This window comes from Symphalangus syndactylus, chromosome 21 (assembly GCF_028878055.3).
Source record: "Symphalangus syndactylus isolate Jambi chromosome 21, NHGRI_mSymSyn1-v2.1_pri, whole genome shotgun sequence".
NCBI classification, from domain to species: domain Eukaryota; kingdom Metazoa; phylum Chordata; class Mammalia; order Primates; family Hylobatidae; genus Symphalangus; species Symphalangus syndactylus.
The window spans coordinates 49,150,789-49,171,378 of record NC_072443.2 but is presented as its reverse complement, the minus strand read 5'-3'; the positions used below and the strand labels follow the sequence as shown (position 1 = coordinate 49,171,378).

At 33.8% G+C, this 20,590-nt stretch overlaps 1 protein-coding gene across 14 annotated transcripts in view; it reads left to right on the top strand.

The window, feature by feature from the left end:
* The window catches only part of ZNF148 (zinc finger protein 148), a 144,632-nt gene that overhangs the window by 41,750 nt on the left and 82,292 nt on the right, over positions 1 to 20,590 (top strand). For 6 of the 14 annotated variants that reach the window (XM_055260387.2, XM_055260394.2, XM_063630187.1 and 3 more), the window contains 3 exons: positions 2,649 to 2,729; positions 9,853 to 9,988; positions 19,991 to 20,339. In XM_055260387.2, coding sequence (XP_055116362.2) covers positions 20,007 to 20,339 — 333 coding nt within the window. In that variant the 5' untranslated portion in view covers positions 2,649 to 2,729; positions 9,853 to 9,988; positions 19,991 to 20,006. Of the gene's footprint in view, positions 1 to 336; positions 477 to 2,648; positions 2,730 to 9,852; positions 9,989 to 18,586; positions 18,704 to 19,990; positions 20,340 to 20,590 lie in introns of those variants that run through there. The other 8 variants (XM_055260392.2, XM_063630191.1, XM_063630192.1 and 5 more) reach the window with 5 other exon arrangements.

Below are 20,590 nucleotides of genomic sequence, written 5' to 3'. Positions count from 1 at the left end.
CTTAACAGTGGTTTGATTTAGGATCTTTTGACTTTATGATGATGCAAAAGGCATAGGCATTTAGCTATAGGCATAAACTTGTGACCTATTGGGACATAACCTTATCATAAGTCAAGGAACATCTGTATATTTTTAGTCTTAATCTGTTTATATCTGCCCAAGTGTTCATAATCAAAGATTATTTGGCCAGCAAAATGTTAAAAGAATTGCTAAGCAGGAATATTCACTGACTACTGAAGTGAGGGAGTAGGGCAAGGAACGAGGAAGATCTGAACTGACTTCGGTGGTTTATCCAAGTAATTTTATATCTGTCTTTTTGTATTTGCATGGTTTCAGTTTCCAGCTTAGTAGGTTCTCTTCTCCCCATTCTTGGTTGAGAGGAGTGGAAGAGAAGAAAGGGGGTTAGAGGCTTGAAGAAATGAAATTAGCAGATGATGCTAAATGAATTAGCGTTCCAGAGACAGACTATGTGACAGGTGACTTGGAGTAAATTGTGGGTTTACATGGTAGAGGAATGGTTGTGTGGGAAAGACATTCCAGAATTTCTGTTTATAAATTTATACTTTGAGGTTATATTATTTTGTGTGTATGCACGTTTCCTTTTCCTTCTTGCTTCACTATTTTATTTTTGTTTTCTTTTTACATATCTAAGTTATATTCTGTGATGTGTAGCTGCAGTAATTTAGTGCTTTCAATAAAATGTGATGCAAGAAGGTGAGTATGCTTTTTGTGAAAATGTTTTCAACTGAATATTAAGATTTCAAAAACATTTGTCCAGTCTGTAGATGTTACTAGCTCATGATGAGATGTGTAATAATATCCTGATTGTGGAGTAGATACATCACATCAACTTTTAAAAAGACTCATAATGTTAAAATGCATAATGTGAAGACATTTTTTTCCCTGTATATAGGCTTTGCAGTGTCCTTTTCTGTTCAATTTTATTATTGTAATTAGCAATTCTAAAACTTGAATGTAGTAATGTGTGTAGCAATATGTGTACAGAATATATAATATTCTAATAGAATAGTGAACAACAGTGTAATGCAGAAACAGTTGTTAAAAGAAGAATTTTAGGCAAATTAATTTTAGCAGAGTGTATCTGTGCAAAGAACTATTCATAAATCAGGCAGCACTCTGAACCAGAAGAGGTTTGGAGAGCTCCACCCAGCAACATAGGCAGGCAGTATTTATACACAGAAAAAGGAAGTGACAAGCAGAAATAGCTTGATTGGTTACCGTTTGGCATTTGCCTTATATGGACATAGTCTTATCAGGCAGCAGTCTGTAATTGGCTGAGGCTTGGCTACTGTGATTTGCTGAGACTCAGCTACTTGTTACAAAAATATACTCTTAAATTAGCAGTTTGTTTACATAGTAAGTTAGGTTTAGTTGGCTACCTAGAGAGGCAACTTTAGACCTAATTTAATTTAACGTAATTAAGCTTTACCCATTTTTAATAGTGTCTAACATAGTAGTATAGTTTTATAGCTTTTATTATCCTTTTGGTACTATTGCTATAGAAGTATGTACTTAAAATAACTTTGCATAATTGAGAGGAATGACATGTATGTGCTTTTGAATGCTTGGCTGCAAAACATTGAGGCAGGCAATTAGGAGCTTAGTAGAAATAAAGTATTTTAAAATAGATTTTTTTTGTTTGTAACTACCTCAGTAACAAAGCTACTAAGTACTGGAAAATGCTAAATTATCAGAAAGACTGTACTGTTTGTAGTTTCTTGATAAAGCATATGTAAATGTAACCTTGAATTGATGTACTTGGTTATTTTCTAGAGATTATCAATTTCTAGAAAATATTCTGCTTTTACATTTATGGCTTTTATTGATGTGCAAGGTATTTATGGATCCCTAAACTTGTATTAGGACTGTTACATAAAATGCTTTATCTGTTGTTTCTGAATAAAATTATATTTGGCCTGTTCTTTATTTCTGATAATTCAACTTTCAGTCTTCATTACTTTCATTTAAAATATACCTCGGAAAAATCCCAGTTACATGAATAAAGTGATCTGTGGTCGGTATCAATGCAATGCCAATGTATAATGTTAATTTTCTGTGTTAGTCTTTGCTAAAAGGTTGGTTATAGCATGATGTTTAAAAAATATCGATGGGCCATTTTAGCATCATTAAATACCTTTTGCTTTGAACTTTTAAAATGCTGTTTGTATTTTCAAAAACTGCATCCTTAATATATTTAGATTTTTTCAGCTGAGGGAAATGTTACTGTAAGAGTTTATCAAGAAATAGTGCTATTTGAGTGTTGGAGAGTATCAAAATATGATTTTAGTGAAACACATCTGTGCTTTCCTTCCTATGTTAGGATATTTAAGATGATTGTCAAGTTTATTGTTCTGACTTCAAAGAAATCTTAATCCTTCACTGGAAGTTAAGTTTGAAAAAGTCCAATTTGTATGTGAGTCATTGTTGTGATATCATTTAGCATTGATGGGTCATTGCACTCAGACTAAGTGTTAGTTGTTACTAATTTTATTTACTCTAACAGTATCTACCATGGAAAGAATTTTGTTAGACTTAGGACACTTAAATGTAACAATTTTACCTGACTTTAAGACTATGTTTAATCCTGATTCTTTTGGGGGATAACCTGTATTTGTGTACTTTTGTAGGATAGAGGGAGGAATCAGCAGCTTGGAAATTCAAGCACGTGATCTGGCGGGATGGGCATTTGCCTGACGTATTTAATGGAGGTAATTCAGCATTCTTTGACTCAACCTTTAATTTTTACCTGTGATAAATGCCCATGTTACTACACATACTTACAATAACTGTTGGGTATAAGTGTGCATTTATGGCCAATCCCTTTTCTTTTTATATTCATATAAATAACATGGTATCACTATTATAAATATTATAAATAATATGTAGATATGGACATATGTACATAGAAAAGAACATTATTAATTTTATAAGATGAAGTCCATTATCTTCTCTTAAGATTACTTGCATATCTTCTTTTAGGCCTCATTTCCTTTATGTTAGGAAGGCAAATGATCCTCTCCTTTCTTGTTGGCCTATGTTGGTGCATATATTAAACCTATGCTTTTATCTTTCACACAACATGAAAGAAGATATCTAACAGTCTTCAAGGAATTTACATATCTGTCAGTGGCACATACTCATGTCAGTTATTAATGATCATAAAAATTCTTCTATTGTATTTTTAATTTTTAATTTTTTAATAGAGACAGGGTCTCGACTATGTTGCCCAGGCTGGTCCTGAACCCCTGAACTCAAGTAGTCCTCTTGCCTCAGCCTCCCAAAGTGCTAGGATTACAGGTGTGAGCCACTGTACCTGGCCTGATCATAAAAATTCTAAAATTTCTCTGTGCATTTCAAAATTTGTTTTTGGAGAATTTTTTTTTTTTTTTTTTTGAGATGGGGTTTTGCCCTGTTGCCTAGGCTGGAGTGCAGTGGTGTGATCTTGGCTCACTGCAGCCTCTACCTGTGGGGCTCAAGTGACCACCCACCTCAGGCCTCCCAAGTAGCTGGGACCACAGGCACATGCCACCACACCTGGCTAACTTTTGTGTTTTTTCTTGAGACAGGGTTTTGCCATGTTGCCCAGGCAGGTCTTGAACTCCTGAGCTAAAGCAACCCATCTGCCTCGGCCTCCCAAAGTGCCGGGATTATAGACCTGAGCCACTGTGCTCAGCCTGAGAATTCTTTTTCACCTTGTGGATTGAAATTATTTGGAGTTTCAGCGGCCATATTTTAGGATTTTCCTATTTTTTCCGTATTTTCTGATTATTGTCATGTTCAACATTTTTCACTTCTTTACTCATGTTTATTATAATAGGTGTATACACTTAGGCAATAGAGAATGTTATAACATCGAAAAAAGGCTTTCCAACCCTTCCCCATTCAGTATAATCATTGTATATCCTTCCAGACAATTTCTATACATATACAGATATATATATATATATGTAGTATAAATTCTGAAGGGAAAAATTATTGGACCGAAGATTATGTGCATTTAACAATTTGGCGGATAAATTGCCTAACTGTAAAAAGAAGGCCAAATATCAGTAGTCTATGAGAGGGGATCTCTCTGTCTCTTTGACAACACTAGCTAGTGTCAAACTTTTTAATATTTGTCAGTTTTTTGTTGATTAGCTTTTTTTTTCTTATGAGTGAGTTTGAGGATTTTCTCCATTATTATTGGCCATAATGTATGTTTTCAGTTACCAATTTGGTCATGTGCTTTGCCCTTTTATGGAGCTCTTATATATTTGTATGTTAAGGAAAGGAGCCTCTTGTCTTTTTTTTTTTTTAAGTTTTCCAATTGACAATTGTATATACTTATGAGGGATTATGTTTTTTATTTTTGCTTGACACATATATAGTGTATATTTATGGTAACATACATAGTGTATATTTAAATTTTATACACTATTAAAATACTGTATATTCAAAATAAACACTATTTTTGTATATTTTGATACATGCTCACATTGTGTAATGATCAAATCTGGCTAATTAGAGTATTTTCATCACTTCAGATATTTACCATTTCTTTGTGAGCTTCTTGTCATTTATTAGACAAATTACTTTTGCTCATCTTTTGATTTTATTATTTTGCCCAACAGAAATTTTCATTTTTTATTGTTGAATATAGTAATCTCATCTTCCATGGCTGAGGTGGGCAGTGGAGAACAGTTCTGTGTTAGATTTAAAAGGTCTTTATCATTGATTATAGGGCTCACTTTTCACTCCAGGTTGTAGCATCTCTGAATGACGTGAATCTCTAACTTATCATACTTTGACTTTTGTTTCTTTTTCTTTTTTTTTCTTAAATTAGTTTGGCCAGGTGTCTTTAGGAAGAAAATGAATATACATAAATAATTATCTTTTAAAATATAAATAATAGGTATTGGGACTCATGATGGAAGAATAGGTATACCTTCATAATGACAACTACAAAGATAAAATGCCTGAGAGCATATTACTTAAAAAAAAATTTGAAACTCTATGGAAGAATAAGAAAGAGTATTTGAATCAGTTACATTTTTTGATAGGAAGGTATATATGAGACTCTTCTTCAAATATATATTTAAAGCTGTATATTTTAAGTATTGCTTTTGCTGCATCCTGTAAATTTTGATATTTGTTTTCATTTTCATTCAGTTAAAATATTTTCTAATTTCCCTTTACGTTTTGTCTTTGTTATTTAGAAGTTTGAAGTTTAATTTCCAAATGTTTGTGGATTTCCCAGTTTTTTAGTTGATTTCAAATTCAATTCTGGTATGGTTAGAGAACATATAAATGTATTTGTTTGTAAGACAGGGTTTTGCTGTGTTGCCCAGGCTGGTCTTGAACTCCAGGGCTTAAGCAATCCGTCCACCTCAGGCTCCCGAAGTGCTGGGGTTACAGGCGTGAGCCACCTTGTGTGGCTCAGAAAACATATTTTTATGACTTCAATCCATTTAAATTTAGTGAGACTTATTTTATGGCCGCGCGTGTGGCCTGTCCTAGAGAATGTTTTAAAACTATATGTATTCTAGAATTGTTTGGTAGTGTTTTCTATATATGCCACTTAGGTATAATACGTTGGTTGATAGTGTGGTTTAGGTCTTCTCTGTCTTTGCTAATTTTCTGTCTAATTATTCTATCACTTATTTAGAGTGGGACATTGAGATCTCCAAATATAATTGTTGAATTTTTAATTTTTCCTTTCAATAATGTTAGTTACTGCTTCATTATTTTGGGACTCTTTTTAGGTGCATACACAGTTATTATATCTTCCTGATGTTTTGACCGTTTATTATTATGAAATGTCTTTCTTTGTCTCTATAAAGTCTGCTTTGTCTGATGTTAATATAGCCATTCTGTCTCTTATGGTTACTGCTTCTGTAGTATATCCTTTTTTTCCCATCCTTTTACTTTCAGTTTTGAATGTAGGATATGTCTTGTTGACAGCATATAGTTGGAATTTGTGTTTTTATCCTTTCTGACAGTTGCTGCCTTTCCATTGGACTATTTAGACCATTCATATTTAATTAGGGATATGGTTGGATTTACATTTGCCATTTTGGTATCTGCTACACACACACACACTATATATATATATATATATTTTTTTTTTACATATATACATATATCTTTATATACATATATGAAAATATATATATCTGTATACATATATGAAAAGATATATATCTTTATATACATATATGAAAAGATATATCTATATACATAAATGAAAAGATATATATCTTTATACACATATATGAAGATATATATCTTTATATACATATATGAAAAGATATATATCTTTATATACATATATGAAAAGATATATATCTTTATATACATATATGAAAAGATATATATCTTTATATACATATATGAAAAGATATATATCTTTAATACATATATGAAAAGATATATATATTTTTATATACATATATGAAAAGATATATATATCTTTATATACATATATGAAAAGATATATATATCTTTATATACATATATGAAAAGATATATATCTATATACATATATGAAAAGATATATATATCTATATACATATATAAAAATATATATCTTTATATACATATATAAAAATATATATATCTTTATATACATATATGAAAAGATATATATCTTTATATACATATATAAAAAGACATATCTTTATATACATATATAAAAAGATATATATACATATATAAAGTAAGTATATATATACACATAGATATAGTGTCATTTCACTATGGTTTATATATGATGTGATCCTTTATATATATATGTATCTTTACATAGATATAGATAGGTATCTCCTATGTTTTTGTTTCTTTGTTTCCTCTATTGCCTTTTGTGTTAAATACTTTTTAGTGTGCCATTTTAATTACTCCATTGATTTTTTTTAACTGTGTATTTTTAAAGATATTTTCTTTGTGTTTGCTATCAGGATTATGCATTTTAACAGGCTGCTTGTTATCAGTAAGATAAAGAAACTTTCTTCCAATGTAGGTCTATTTTCTCTTCTTTATTGTACCGCTATTGTAATATACATCTATATATATTATAAACCCAGTAGTACAGTGTTGTGATCATTGCTTTATACATTCTTGGGTCTTTTAAAGGGAGGAAGAAATGAGAAAAATATGTTTATGGAGTCTTTTTTGAATTAATCCACATATTTGCCGTTTCTGGTGCTCTTCAATTCTTTCTGTGTATTTAAGTCTGATCTTTTCCTTTCAGCTTGATGGGCTTCCTTTAGTGTTCGTTTAAGGCAGGTCTGCTAGCAAAAAAAATTTTCTCAATATTTGGTTATCTGGGAATATTTTTTCATTTTTGAAGGATGGTTTTGCTGTCTTCTTGGTTGACAGCTGTATCTTTCAGTTTTTTGAATATGTGATTTCACTGTCTTTCTTGCCTCTGTTGTTTCTAACTGGAAGTTAGCCACTAATCTCTGCATATGCTGAATCATTATTCTCTTCCTACTTTCAAGATTTTTCTCCCTGTGTTTGCTTTCAACAAGTTTAACTATGTTGTGTCCAGGTGTAGGTTGCTTTATATTTTCCTACTTGAAATTCATTGTGCTTCTTAGATCTGTAGATTTATTTTCCTTAGAAAAATTAAATTTGGGGCCAGGTGCGGTGGCTGATACCTATAATCCCAGCACAGGTGGGGATTTGGGAGGCCAAGATGGTCAGATCACCTGAGGTCAGGAGTTCGAGACCAGCTTGGCCAACATTGTGAAACATCCTGTCTCTACAAAAATACAAAAATTAGCCAGACATGATGGCGGGTTTCTGTAATCCCAGCTGCTCAGGAGGCTGAGGCAGGAGAATCGCTTGAACCGGGGAGGCGGAGGTTGCACTGAGCCGAGATAGTACTATTGCACTCCAGCCTGGGCGACTGAGTGAGACTCCGTCTCAAAAAAAAAAAAAAAAAAAAAAAGAAAGTAAATTTGGCAAGTTTTTGGCCAATACTTTATTAATTTTTTTTTCTGCTCTTTCTCTTCTTTCCTGGTACTCAAAATGTTGGTAAGCTGAATGTTGTTCCACACATCTTTGAGGCTCTGTTCATTTTACTTCCACCTTTTTCCACTCTATTTTTCAGAGTGGATGGTTTCTATTGATGTATCTTAAAAGTCACTGATTTTCTTTTGCCATAAATCTGTTGAGCGCTTCTGATGAATTTTTTATTTCTGTTACTATATTCTTAAACTTCAGGATTTCCATTTGGTTCTTTTACATAATTTCTGCATCTTTGTTGAAGATCTCTTATTTGTTGATTGCAGTTTTTCATAATTAAAAAACTTTAAAACATGAGTTCCTTTTAACGTATTTAACATATGTATAATAGATATTTTACATAATATATTGTAACAACTCTGGATTGTAACGAGCCCCTCCCCTCTTATTGTTACTGTTGTCATTTCACTATAGTTTATATATGATACAATCCTTTTGAGAAAAATAAATTTTATTTTGCACAAAAGTGTATCTGTAAAAAGAGATATACATGAATATCCAGGAAAATTCTGAAATGCAAGAGTACTGAGAGGTGAATAGCTCTACAAGAATTTGAGCTTTTAAAAAAATATGTAAACTGTTGAAATGTTTTTAAAAAAATGAATTAATATTATACTTTCCGAAGTTCAAAGAGGAAATCATTAGTGATATGGATGTAGGTGGGAAAGACTATTCTTTTTGCCTTTGTACCGTCATAAGCTAATGTAAAATCATAGGATCTTTAATATATCATCTGGTCTACACACTTCTTGTGAAGGAGTGTATGCGAACTATTCTTGATAGATAGGAATCTAGTATTTTAAGAACCTCCAGGGTAGGAAATTCCATAAAATCTTTAGTCTGTTAACTATGCTCAGAATACTTACTGTCAGGAAGTTTTCTTCCTGTGTATAGCCTATACTCTTGTTTTTGTTTTGAATGTGCTAAAAATTTTCCATATGATTTTATCTATCTTTTTTGTCAGCTTTTCCCTGTCAGTGGTAATCTTGCTGGGAATCTTGCTGATTTTATAACCATAATCGTTTCTATTGTTTTTGACCACTAGAATTTTATGTTGAATTTATATAATAGTCTCTTTTAAGTTTTGGCATGCATTAGTTTGTTTGTAAGGCCCACCATTGTGTTTCTTCTCTCTTCACTTTATAGACTTTAACAAAGCAGATATGATTACTGTTTGTAAGTAGTTTCTTAAGTTTTGTTTTTTTCTAATCTTTTAGGTTTGTAATTATCTGAATTTCCTTGAATATCCTTTATCTTTGAGGCTGTAGACTCCACATCTAGGCAATTGTTCTTTTTTGTTTGTTTGTTTTTTTGAGACAGAGTCTCGCTCTGTCACCCAGGCTGGAGTGCAGTGGCGCAGTCTTGGCTCATTGTAAGCTCTGCCTTCCGGGTTCACGCCATTCTCCTGCCTCAGCCTCCGAGTAGCTGGGATTACAGGCACCGGCCACCACGCCTGGCTAATTTTTTGTATTTTTAGTAGAGACGGGGTTTCATCGTGTTAGCCAGGATGGTCTCGATCTCCTGACCTCGTGATCCGCCTGCCTCGGTCTCCCAAAGTGCTGGGATTACAGGCCTGAGCCACCGCGACTGGCTGGCAATTGTTCTTTATAAGGCCAAGTTTATTTCTCATTTACTGTCTACTTACCACTATTGTATTTTCCCAATTTCAAACATGAAAACAAGTCAGTACATTGGTCATTCAGTCATAACTTACTGTATTTAGAAAGAATTTTCACTTCAGTATTCATACCAATTTGCACATATTATATTTGTATAGTATCTTTTCCTACCATAAATAATGTTTGTTGTGTGTGTGTTTTATTGTAGGAATTGGATGGCATAAGTGATTAAGGTGGTATTGAGGATTTCTGAAGCCTATGAAAGGTAGAAACTCAACCATGATTTCTTTTTCAACTCTACAGCATTCCTTTCCTTGAAGTCTTCATTTTTACGTTAGTTTCGGGTAATTTTAATACTTATTTTTCATAATCTTGAATAAATTTTTTCAAATATGAAGTAATTGTGTTCAGCTGCTAGAATTTTATACTGAATTTATATAATAGTTTCTTAAAGTTTTGGTATTTATATTTGGAAGAAACTAGTTTTTATCCTGAGAAAACAAATTTAAATGATGAATAATGATGTCATTTTAGACTCTAACACACACAAAAATGTGTAGTCTTAAGTGAAATTTAATTGAGAGTTATTTTCTTGGTTTAACATTTTTTCTCAACAGGGTATAGCATTTTTACTCCCTATCCTGAACACATATACACTCGTATTAAGTTTCCCAGAATTTTCAGAGAAACTGTTTTCACACCGAGGAAAGTTAGACATGTTAGTCAAATTTAATGATGTTTGCTATATAATTTTTAAAATGTGAGAAGACATATCAGTTTTTATACATCTGTACATGTTGTATGTATGCCTGCACTAATATAAGGAAGCAGTCTTACAGATAATTCAGTAATCACTTAAGTTTGATATATTAGCATATAGACTTGGCTACTGTGACAGAGGCTTATAAAGGTAGAAATATATTTATATTTACTTGAAAAGTCTGTGTAAACTATCTTGAGATTATATGGAGGCTGCAAAATCACTATGTCCCAGGGCTCCTTTGTCTTGCTCTGCTCTTCTTCTATGCAGTTTCTATATTGTGGGCGAGGATGGTTACCATTGTGTCTGCTAATAAGAAGAAAAAGAGAAGGGCATTCTCTTTACCTTTAAGAGGAGTTTGTATATATCACTTTCACTCAGATCCCTTTGGCTCTAACTTTGTCACATGTCACAACCAGTTGCAAAGGAGGCTGGGAAGTGAGTGACTCTGACCTAGGCAGCCATATGTTGCACTTAATTTTTATTACTGCATGAGAAGGAGAGAACAGATTCTGGGGAGATAGCCAGCTATCTGTCACATTAAGGTTTGAGTCAGATTTATTTTCATTAAAAAAAAAATTGCCTCACGCCTGTAATCCCAGCACGTTGGGAGGCCGAGGCGGGTGGATCACGAAGTCAGAAGATCGAGACCACCCTGGCTCACATGGTGAAACCCTGTCTCTACCAAAAAAATACAAAAAAAAATTAGCCGGGCATGGTGGTGGGCCCCTGTAGTCCCAACTACTCGGGAGGCTGAGGCAGGAGAATGGCGGGAACCCGGGAGGCGTAGCTTGCAGTGAGCCGAGATGGTACCACTGCACTCCAGCCTGGGTGAGAGCGAGACTGTCTCTCAAAAAAAAAAAAAAAAAGTGCTGTTGATTTAAACAGTAAACTTTTTTGTTGTTGTTCTGGAATGGGTCTTGGTTACTGTATGGTATGTATTAAAAATAACCATTAGCAATCTAGGCATAGTGGTATGTGCACAGTCCCATCTCATGTAATTTAAAAAAAAAAATTAGGTGTTTAACATTTGTTCATAGTATACAGGGAAATTTTGTTTTAAGAAGTTTTTTTAATATTTCTTTTTATTATGTAAGATTACAGAAACTTTATAGTTTGAGTATTAATGTTTGAATTATTGATATTGGCATAAAATGTAGTGGATGCAATGACTAGATCCAACAGAATGTCGGATTCTGCTTTGCATGAACTTTTTTTTTTTTACTTTTTCCCTCCCCCTCTCCTTATTAAGATAAATTATAGCTGTTTCTTAAACTGTTTGAATTTCCGTAAATTTGATGTTTTAGTATTTCTAAATACTACTATCTTCTTGATGTTACGTTGTTTTACAAAACAGATGATAAATATTTGGAATGCAGAATATGCCTAGATTCTGTTTTATTTGAGAGGGAGGGACTTCAGTGTGGTATAGAAATGCCTATTAACTTTGACTTATTCAAATATTTATAAATTATTTTTCCGTGGTGAAAAAAGAGTTTTTTTTTTAAGTTTTTAGGTTTTTAAAGTCATATAAAATGATTATTGTTAGCGTGTAAGTTTTCTGATTAATAGTTGTGTTAGCAGCCATTGAAATAGATATTTGTTTAAACATCCTTTCTTGTTGTTAGCACTAATGAGAGACCATTTTGTCCAGTTACCATTATTATAAATGATGTTCCTATTAGGATATTTTGAAATAGTAGTACTTTAAAAATTAACATGGTTTAGAAGATATGTTTTATAGATACAAAATGGTAGTTATACAGAGGTATATCTGAAGAGGTCTTTGAATGTACTTAGACAAGAAATAGATTTTGTTTTATTAATAAGAGATGAAGTAGTTTCTGCTTAGATCAAAACTATACTTTTCAAAGATGAAAGCAAATACAAAACTTCTTCAGAATAACAAATAGCAAATTTGTTAAAAGTTCTGGTATTAATCATGGGTTTCATCTCACCAAATGATCTGGAGGTTGGTTGATATTTGTATTTCTAATGCTGATATTTTTAAGGTGTGATTTCTCATGGTTAGAAACATAGGTTAGAAATGTTAATATCCGAGTTAATGTAACTGGCATCCTCCAAATAACAGAGTGCTTTGGATCAGAAGTAATTTGTGAAATCTAGCTTTTTTCTTTTACCTGTTTTCAGGACAAGTTCCTTTGAGTGCGTCTCTTTTGGCTTACAAGTGAAGTTTTATTTTAGATTGAATGGGTTCTGTTACAAAGTCAGGGGAAGAGGTATTACTGAATTTGTGAGAATATTTGAAGTTGGGAATTACTCTTTTTCTACAAAAGACAATGATGATTAGGTTCAGAAGCTTGCATATTATAACCTGCTTTGACTCATAGTTGAAGTTCCATATTATTCAAAAAATATAGAAAATAATATTACTACCAAACTCAAATGAAACAGAAACGTAGGATCTCTAAGTGAGAAATATTTCTTTCATGCTCAAATGCAGATTAATTAAAGGTAATAAGTGACACATGGAGGATGTTCATATACATTCTGAAAGGGAACTTGGTGCTTTAAAAAATTTTAGAGCATATAGCACAAGCCTTCAAATCTGTTTTCATTTTAAAATGTACAGCCCTCTTTTTTTGATACAGGTGTATCATTAGGACTGACTGGTTTTACATTTATTAGCCATATTTAGGATTATTTTTAAATTTCCAATTGGAAATGGGAAGGTAGAGAGCTTTTCCTGGTAAGGCTTTGAGAAAACAGAGGAAGGAGGGTAGCTTAAGAAGATATATTTAAACCCATGAAAAAGAAAGAATGACTGAGGAGAAATTCACTGAGATGTGAGTAACAGATAGAAATTGGAAAATAGAAAATGTGGAAAGTGTTGAATCCTCCCATGGGAGAAAAGGGAATTCTGTGTCAGAAAGTTCTCCCATGGTAGCCATGAGATGGAGTAGTCAGCTAAGGACAGTTTGATTGCTTTGCCAAGCCAAGCAATGATGATAGAAGGCCTTAAGAGCAGGTGGTGGGCTGGGCACGGTGGCTCACGCTTGTAATCCCAGCACTTTGGGAGGCCGAGGCGGGCAGATCACAAGGTCAGGAGATCGAGGCCCCGGTGAAACCCCGTCTCTACTAAAAATACAAAAAAATTAGCCAGGCGTGGTGGCGGGCGCCTGTAGTCCCAGCTACTCAGAGAGGCTGAGGCAGGAGAATGGCGTAAACCTGGGAGGCGGAGCTTGTAGTGAGCCGAGATTGCGCCACTGCATTCCAGCCTGGGCGACAGAGCAAGACTCTGTCTCAAAAAAAAAAAAAAAGAGCAGGTGGTGAGAGGGCAATGAGAGTTCAACTGCTTCCTAAAGTGTCCAGGGCCTTTTAAAGTCAGGAAATAGTGTGATACGGTAAAAAGTGCATTGAGTCAAGTAAGTCTGGTTTGAAATCCCAGTTTACTTCTGAGCTATGCATCCTTGGGTAAGCCCCAACTTGTCTGTTAAATGGGGATATGCTGTTACTGTCTTAAGGGTTATTGTAAATAATAAGTAAGGTAATATATTTAAAGGTGCCCAGCACAGTGTCTTACATCTCAGCACACATTAGTTGTCTTTCCTCTCCAGGTTTTCATAATTTCTGAATTTTAGAATACAGACATAAACATATTAATTTGGAAAGACCTCATTAATTGTATACAACTCCCATTACAAAAAACCTCAGCAAGCATTTTTTTCCCAATTTTTAATTGGCCCTTGTAGAACAAGCAAGCATTTTTAAGAGCCTTGTATATTTGATTAAAAATGAGTAGTAGTGCCCAACTTGTCCATTTGTAATGCTTCTGTTAACTTTGTCCTCTGAAGAAAAGCCCAGACAGTTCCCCGAGTTTTGGAAATAATTGTCAAATATATTTGTATTAAAAGCCTATGTATTTAATTCCTTATTAAAAGCCCTGACCCAAAACTGTTTACTCTGTTTCAACTTAATATAAATCTATAAAGGTTAGTTTTTAATTACTTACACATAATTGATTAGAAACATTAAATTAGAAGATGACCACAAGAAGAGTCAGCTATTTCTTCTGGTAGACAGGAGAAAGGTAATGGCAGATAATTTACGTTCTTTTTAAGTACCCCTCTGCCACTAGGCTTAAATGACTAGAGGGTTACCTAAGCCACTACAGTTAGGCTTTTACACAGCTGAACTAAACATGTGTCAATAGGAAGGATGTTAAGTGTGTGTGGGGTTGGGAGTGGGAGCAGGGAGGGGAAATTTAATGAAACTGGAAGTTGTGTTGTGGCTCTCTAGATACCCCTGTAGACAGTTTCTCTCGCAGAGGGATGGTGATGAGGGAAGAATAAATCATGGAAGCGGGGAAGAATGCAGAATTTGAAGTAATCTGCGAAAGGGAGATTTAGGAGAAATTGGCCTGAGTTGGTCTCCTTCCTTTCTCTTTCCTGCTCTGTTGTAGTTTTCATCATTCTCTGCTCTGGGTAACTTGCAGTGCATAGGAAGGATTGCCTCTCATTCTTAGCTGAATTAGCCCTTGGACATCATTGTCCAGCCTGTCTCGGTTCTTAACAGCGCTGCCATTTTGTGCTCTATGATGTCAGCTGCCTAAGGTCTCTACAAGATAAAGGGTCTTCACAGGGAGCTCAGAGTGGCTTATTACTCCACGTATTTTCTTTTCTCTCCAGTTGGACAGAGGTTCCTTGAAGCTGAAATTAATTGTTCAGTTTTTTTTTTCCTTCCAAATCAGTCTTCCATGTGAGTAATAAGATTTAAAGGAAGCATTATTTCTTTCCTCCTCGCTTCTGTGTAGTATCCCTAACCCCTGACTTTCCATTAATTATACACACATTTGGATTAGAAAGCAGTTGGCTTTTTGAGGAGTTAACAGGAGGAGACAGTTAATTATTCACATATTAGTGTGGCTTGATTACCTCAGTTTTCTTTCTTTACACTTGGCTGATCCTCCCTAAAAATAATGAAATTAGAGGAGGGATATGGCATGTGTTAGCTTTTGAGCATGGGACCTTTTGTTGTATTTGGATTTTTGAATATGCAGTGAGGCACATGAGAGCTTTGACTGAGACTACTTAAGAGTTTAAGTGGGAAAGGTTAAAACCATAATGGCATAGAAGGGAGGTGCAAGGACAATAAAAACGTATTTTTTTGTACTTTATCTTTCATTATTAAGTATAGCTTTGTCCTATTCCGTTTTTCCATGGGCCTGGTAAAATTTCCTGGCCAGAGACAGGTTGAGGTATATGATAGAGGTATGACTCACTTTGTCTTTGAAACATATTTTAAAATAACACTAAGTCTTTGTTTTAAAATAAAGAAGAAAAACAAGACCTAGAGTCAATTCTGTTACTCATACCCTATTAGCCTGCCGTAACATTAAAGAAAGAAAAGATGTTGGTACATGAAAAAGGAATAATAAAAAGTCAAAATTAGTCTTCTTCATGAAGATCCTTTCTTATTTCATTTTCCAAATTCCAGTTACGTTTCTTACCAGGAAAAAAAAAATATATATATATATATGTGTATATGTATTTCTCTTTCTCTCTCTCTCTATAGATAGATAGATAGATAGATAGATAGATAGATAGATAGATAAAAGATCTTACTATCTACATAGTTCTCCTTGATTTTTTTTCACTTAATATATCTTGGAGAACCAGCACATAAAGCTAACATCATTCCTTTTAATGGCTGCATGTGTTCCATTGTATGGTTGAGTCATAATTAATGTAACAATTCCCCTGTCTATGGATGCTTAAATTTGTTTCCAGTCTTTTCCCATTGAAGGGTTGTAGCAAACATCCTTATACTTAACTTCTTTGGTGAATGTCTATGAATAAACCCATAAGGTTGTATACTGTATATCCCTAGCAGTGAGATTGCTGGATCAAGAGTACATACGGTTTTCATTTTGATAGATATTTCCAAAGCTCATTTTAAAACTTTGTCTTATTTAAAACCTTGTGTCCATTGATATTGGAGTCTGTTTTGAAGTCTTAGTACTTTCTGGTATTTTGGGGAAATTTCAGGGTATTTCAAAAACAGTTTCCAGGCCAGACAGTTTAACTCCAAATATATGCCTTAATTTGGGGCCATAGGAATAAGGAACTTATGTAAAAAGAAAGAGAGATTTCTTTTTCTTTGCATGTGATTGGTTTTCAGGAAGATTTTTGAAGAGGTCATTTGTTTTTCATTTGGAGTATTTCCACTTTGTCTTCAGTTTACTACTTCTGTATCAAGGTGTGCTCTCTTCCTGTTCCAAGTCTCGCACTCTGGCACTTTATGCCTTTTTTCCAAAATATTATCTGTCCCCAGAATACTACTACTTCCTCAATACTTATTGTTTTGGCTTGATGCTAGGCATAAGATTAATTTTAAAAAAATCACATCAAGCTAAAAGTCTTCTGCACAGGAAAGGATACAGTCAACAAAGTGAAGAGACAACCCACAGAATGGGGGAAAATATTTGCAAACTACCCATCTGACAAGGGATTAATAACCAGAATATATAAGGAGCTCAAACAACTCTATAGGAAAAAAAAAATCTAATAATTCAATCAAAAAATGGGTAAAAGATTTCAATAGACATTTCTCAAAAGAAGACATATAAATCGCAGACAGGCATATGAAAAGGTGCTCAACATCATTGATCATCAGAGAAATGGAGATCAAAACTACAATGAGATGTCATCTCACTCCAGTTAAAATGGCTTATATCCAAAAGACAGGCAATTACCAATGCTGGTGAAGATGTGGAGAAAAGGGAACCCTTCTATGCTGTTGGTGGGAATGTAAATTAGTACAACCACTATGGAGAAAAGTTTGGTGGTTCCTCAAAAAACTAAAAATTGAGCTAGCATACAGTCTAGCAATCGCACTGCTGGGTATATTTCCCCCACAAAGGAAATCAGTATATTAAAAGATATTTGCACTCCTGTGTTTGTTGCAGCACTGTTTACAATAGCTAAGACTTGGAAGCCACTTAAGTGTCTGTGAACAGATGAGTGGATAAAGAAAATGTACATATACACAATGGAGTAGTATTCAGCCATAAAAAAGAATGAGATCCAGTCATTTGCAACAACATGGGTGAAACTGGAGATCATTATGTTAAATGAAATAAGCCAGGCACAGAAAGACAAATGCATGTTCTCACTTATTTGTGGGATCTAAAAATCAAAACAATTGAACTCATGGATATAGAGAGTAAAAGGGGATAGTTACTGGAGGCTGAGAAGGGGAAGGTGGGGATGGTTAATGGGCACACAAAAAAAATAGAAAAAATGAATGAGACCTACATTTGATAGCACAATAGGATGACTATAGTCAATAATGACTTGATTGTACATTTAAAAATAACTTAAAGAGTATAATTGGGTTGTTTGTAACTCAAAGGGTAAATTATTGAGGGGATAGATACCCCATTCTCCATGATTTGCTTATTTCACGTTGCATGCTTGTATCAAAATACCTCATGTACCCCATAAATGTGTATACTTAGGTATATATGTACTCCCTCCAATTTTTTTTTTTTTTTTTTGAGATGGAGTCCTGCTCTGTCGCCAGGCTGGAGTGCAGTGGCTCGATCTCAGCTCACCGCACCCTTCGCCTCCTGGGTTCAAATGATTCTCCTGCCTCAGCCTCCTGAGTAGCTGGGACTACAGGCATGCACCATCATGCCCAGCTAATTTTTTTGTATTTTTAGTAGAGACAGGGTTTCACCATGTTGGCCAGGATGGTCTCGATCTCCTGACCTCCTGATCTGCCCGCCTTGGCCTCCCAAAGTGTTGGGATTACAGACGTGAGCCACTGCATCCGGCCAATGTTTTATATATTTAAAACATAAAAATACAGTTATTTTATATATTTAATGATTGTTTCTAAGTTTTCTTTAGTGATTTGTCTGATAGTGTTCCTGTCAGTTTATTCTTTATTGAATTCATCTCTTATTTTTAAGGTATTTTAATATATTAAGGATATGGAGTTTTTGACTGATGTTACAAATACTTTTCACCAATTGATTTTTAAGGATTTCCAAATAAATGGACAGAATAATTAAATTTTAGCCTGAAGAGACTTGTTTCATTTAGTTTTAGTTTGTTTTCTAAGAAATGTGATAAATGAAATTTTTGAAGAGAGCAGCTATTTGGTGATGTATGTAACATCTTTGACCTTTATTTTTATTTGTTTATTTTTGAGACAGGGTCTTGTTCTGTCACCTAGGTGGAGTGCAGTAGTACAATCACAGCTCACTGCAGCTCCGACCTCCTGGGCTCAAGCCATCCTCCTGCCTCAGCCTCCCAAGTAGCTGGGACCACAGGTGCGTGCCACCATGCCCAGCTGATTATTGTGTTTTTATTTTGTAGAGATGGGGTTTTGCCTTGTTGCCCTAGCTGGTCTCAAACTCCTGGGCTCAAGCAATACGCTCGCCTCAGCCTCCTAGAGTGTTGGAATTATAGGCGTGAACTACCATACCCAGCAATCTTTGACCTTTAGATTTTAACTTTGCTGCCTAAAGATTTTGAAAAGTGAAATCAGATGTTTTGTACAGATATACTGTATATATTCTAGGCTGATAATAACTGGTACCAGGGAAGAAAGATTAGCAAGTTATGAATTATACATTTGTGTATTTTGCTGTTTATAAGGCTTTTTGAGCTGTTCGTTTCAGTAAAGTTTTCTCTGTTAATGACAACCTTAGTAAAGGAGAGAGTATTTTGATTTCAGTAGCGTGTTGGAATTTAACTTAGGTATTTGACTGCTGAAAACGATGATCAAAGTTGGTCATTACTTACGTGATTGATTTGGGAAAGAAGTGACTAAACTGAAATATACTTAACATTTTCGTTATGGTATTGACTGCTGTAGTGATTTTCTGTGTCTACCTTTGTTTACATTTTTTATTTCATCAAGATAAATTCCAAAATGTAGAATTCCTTGTTCAAAGAATATGTACATTTTTATAGCTTTTGATGCATGTTATAGCATTTGATACCAAATGGCTTTTGAAAATAGTTGATCTAATACATACTTTTATTATCAGTAGATGAGTGTCTTTTTTTAATACTTCAACATTGGATGTATTTTTTAAGAGTCATTATCAGTTTGGTAGATGAAATATGATAGTGCTGTTTAATGGTAATTTCTTGGATTACTACTGAGACTCTTTTTTATATGTTTAATGACTATTTCTAAATTTTTAAAAATGATTTGCTTGATGATGTTCTGTCAGTTTATTCCTTATTGAATTCATCTCTTTTTATTTTTAACACATTTCAATATATTATTAATATATTAAAGAATATGGATCCCTTGACTGATGTTACAAATACTTTTCCCTAATTTGCTTTTATGTCAGGCTTATTTTTCAATAATAAAGTTGTTAGGATTTTATGCCTTTGTATCAAAATGAAAATTTTTGTTTTATTCTATCAGCCTTTGGAAACCTATCTTGGTATTATAATTTTAAAATTGGAGGCAGTTCCAAAGTACATCAATAAAATTTTTGTATTTGAATGTTCAAATTCTTAATTTGAAAATTAAAAAAAATGAAGTAGTCATATAAAACTAATTTACTATGTTTTGTTGCCAAACTTGGTCTTTCTAGGCAGTTATACTTAAGCATGAACATTGACGACAAACTGGAAGGATTGTTTCTTAAATGTGGCGGCATAGACGAAATGCAGTCTTCCAGGACAATGGTTGTAATGGGTGGAGTGTCTGGCCAGTCTACTGTGTCTGGAGAGCTACAGGATTCAGTACTTCAAGATCGAAGTATGCCTCACCAGGAGATCCTTGCTGCAGATGAAGTGTTACAAGAAAGTGAAATGAGACAACAGGATATGATATCACATGATGAACTCATGGTCCATGAGGAGACAGTGAAAAATGATGAAGAGCAGATGGAAACACATGAGAGACTTCCTCAAGGACTACAGTATGCACTTAATGTCCCTGTAAGTAATTCCTTTATAAAATATTAAAGTTAGAAACTAATTTTTTGTTAAGTAATACTGTAAGTCATCAAAGAAATTTCAGAAAATGTTTCAGGGCTAAATAGTGTTCTTGAATAGATATACTAAAATATTGACATAAATCATATTTGAAAGGCAAAATTAAGTTCTTATATTATTTTAGAAGCTTATTTCTTTCAGGATGACAATATTAGGATTATTTTGGTATTAAATTTTAAATGCTTAATTTTAAA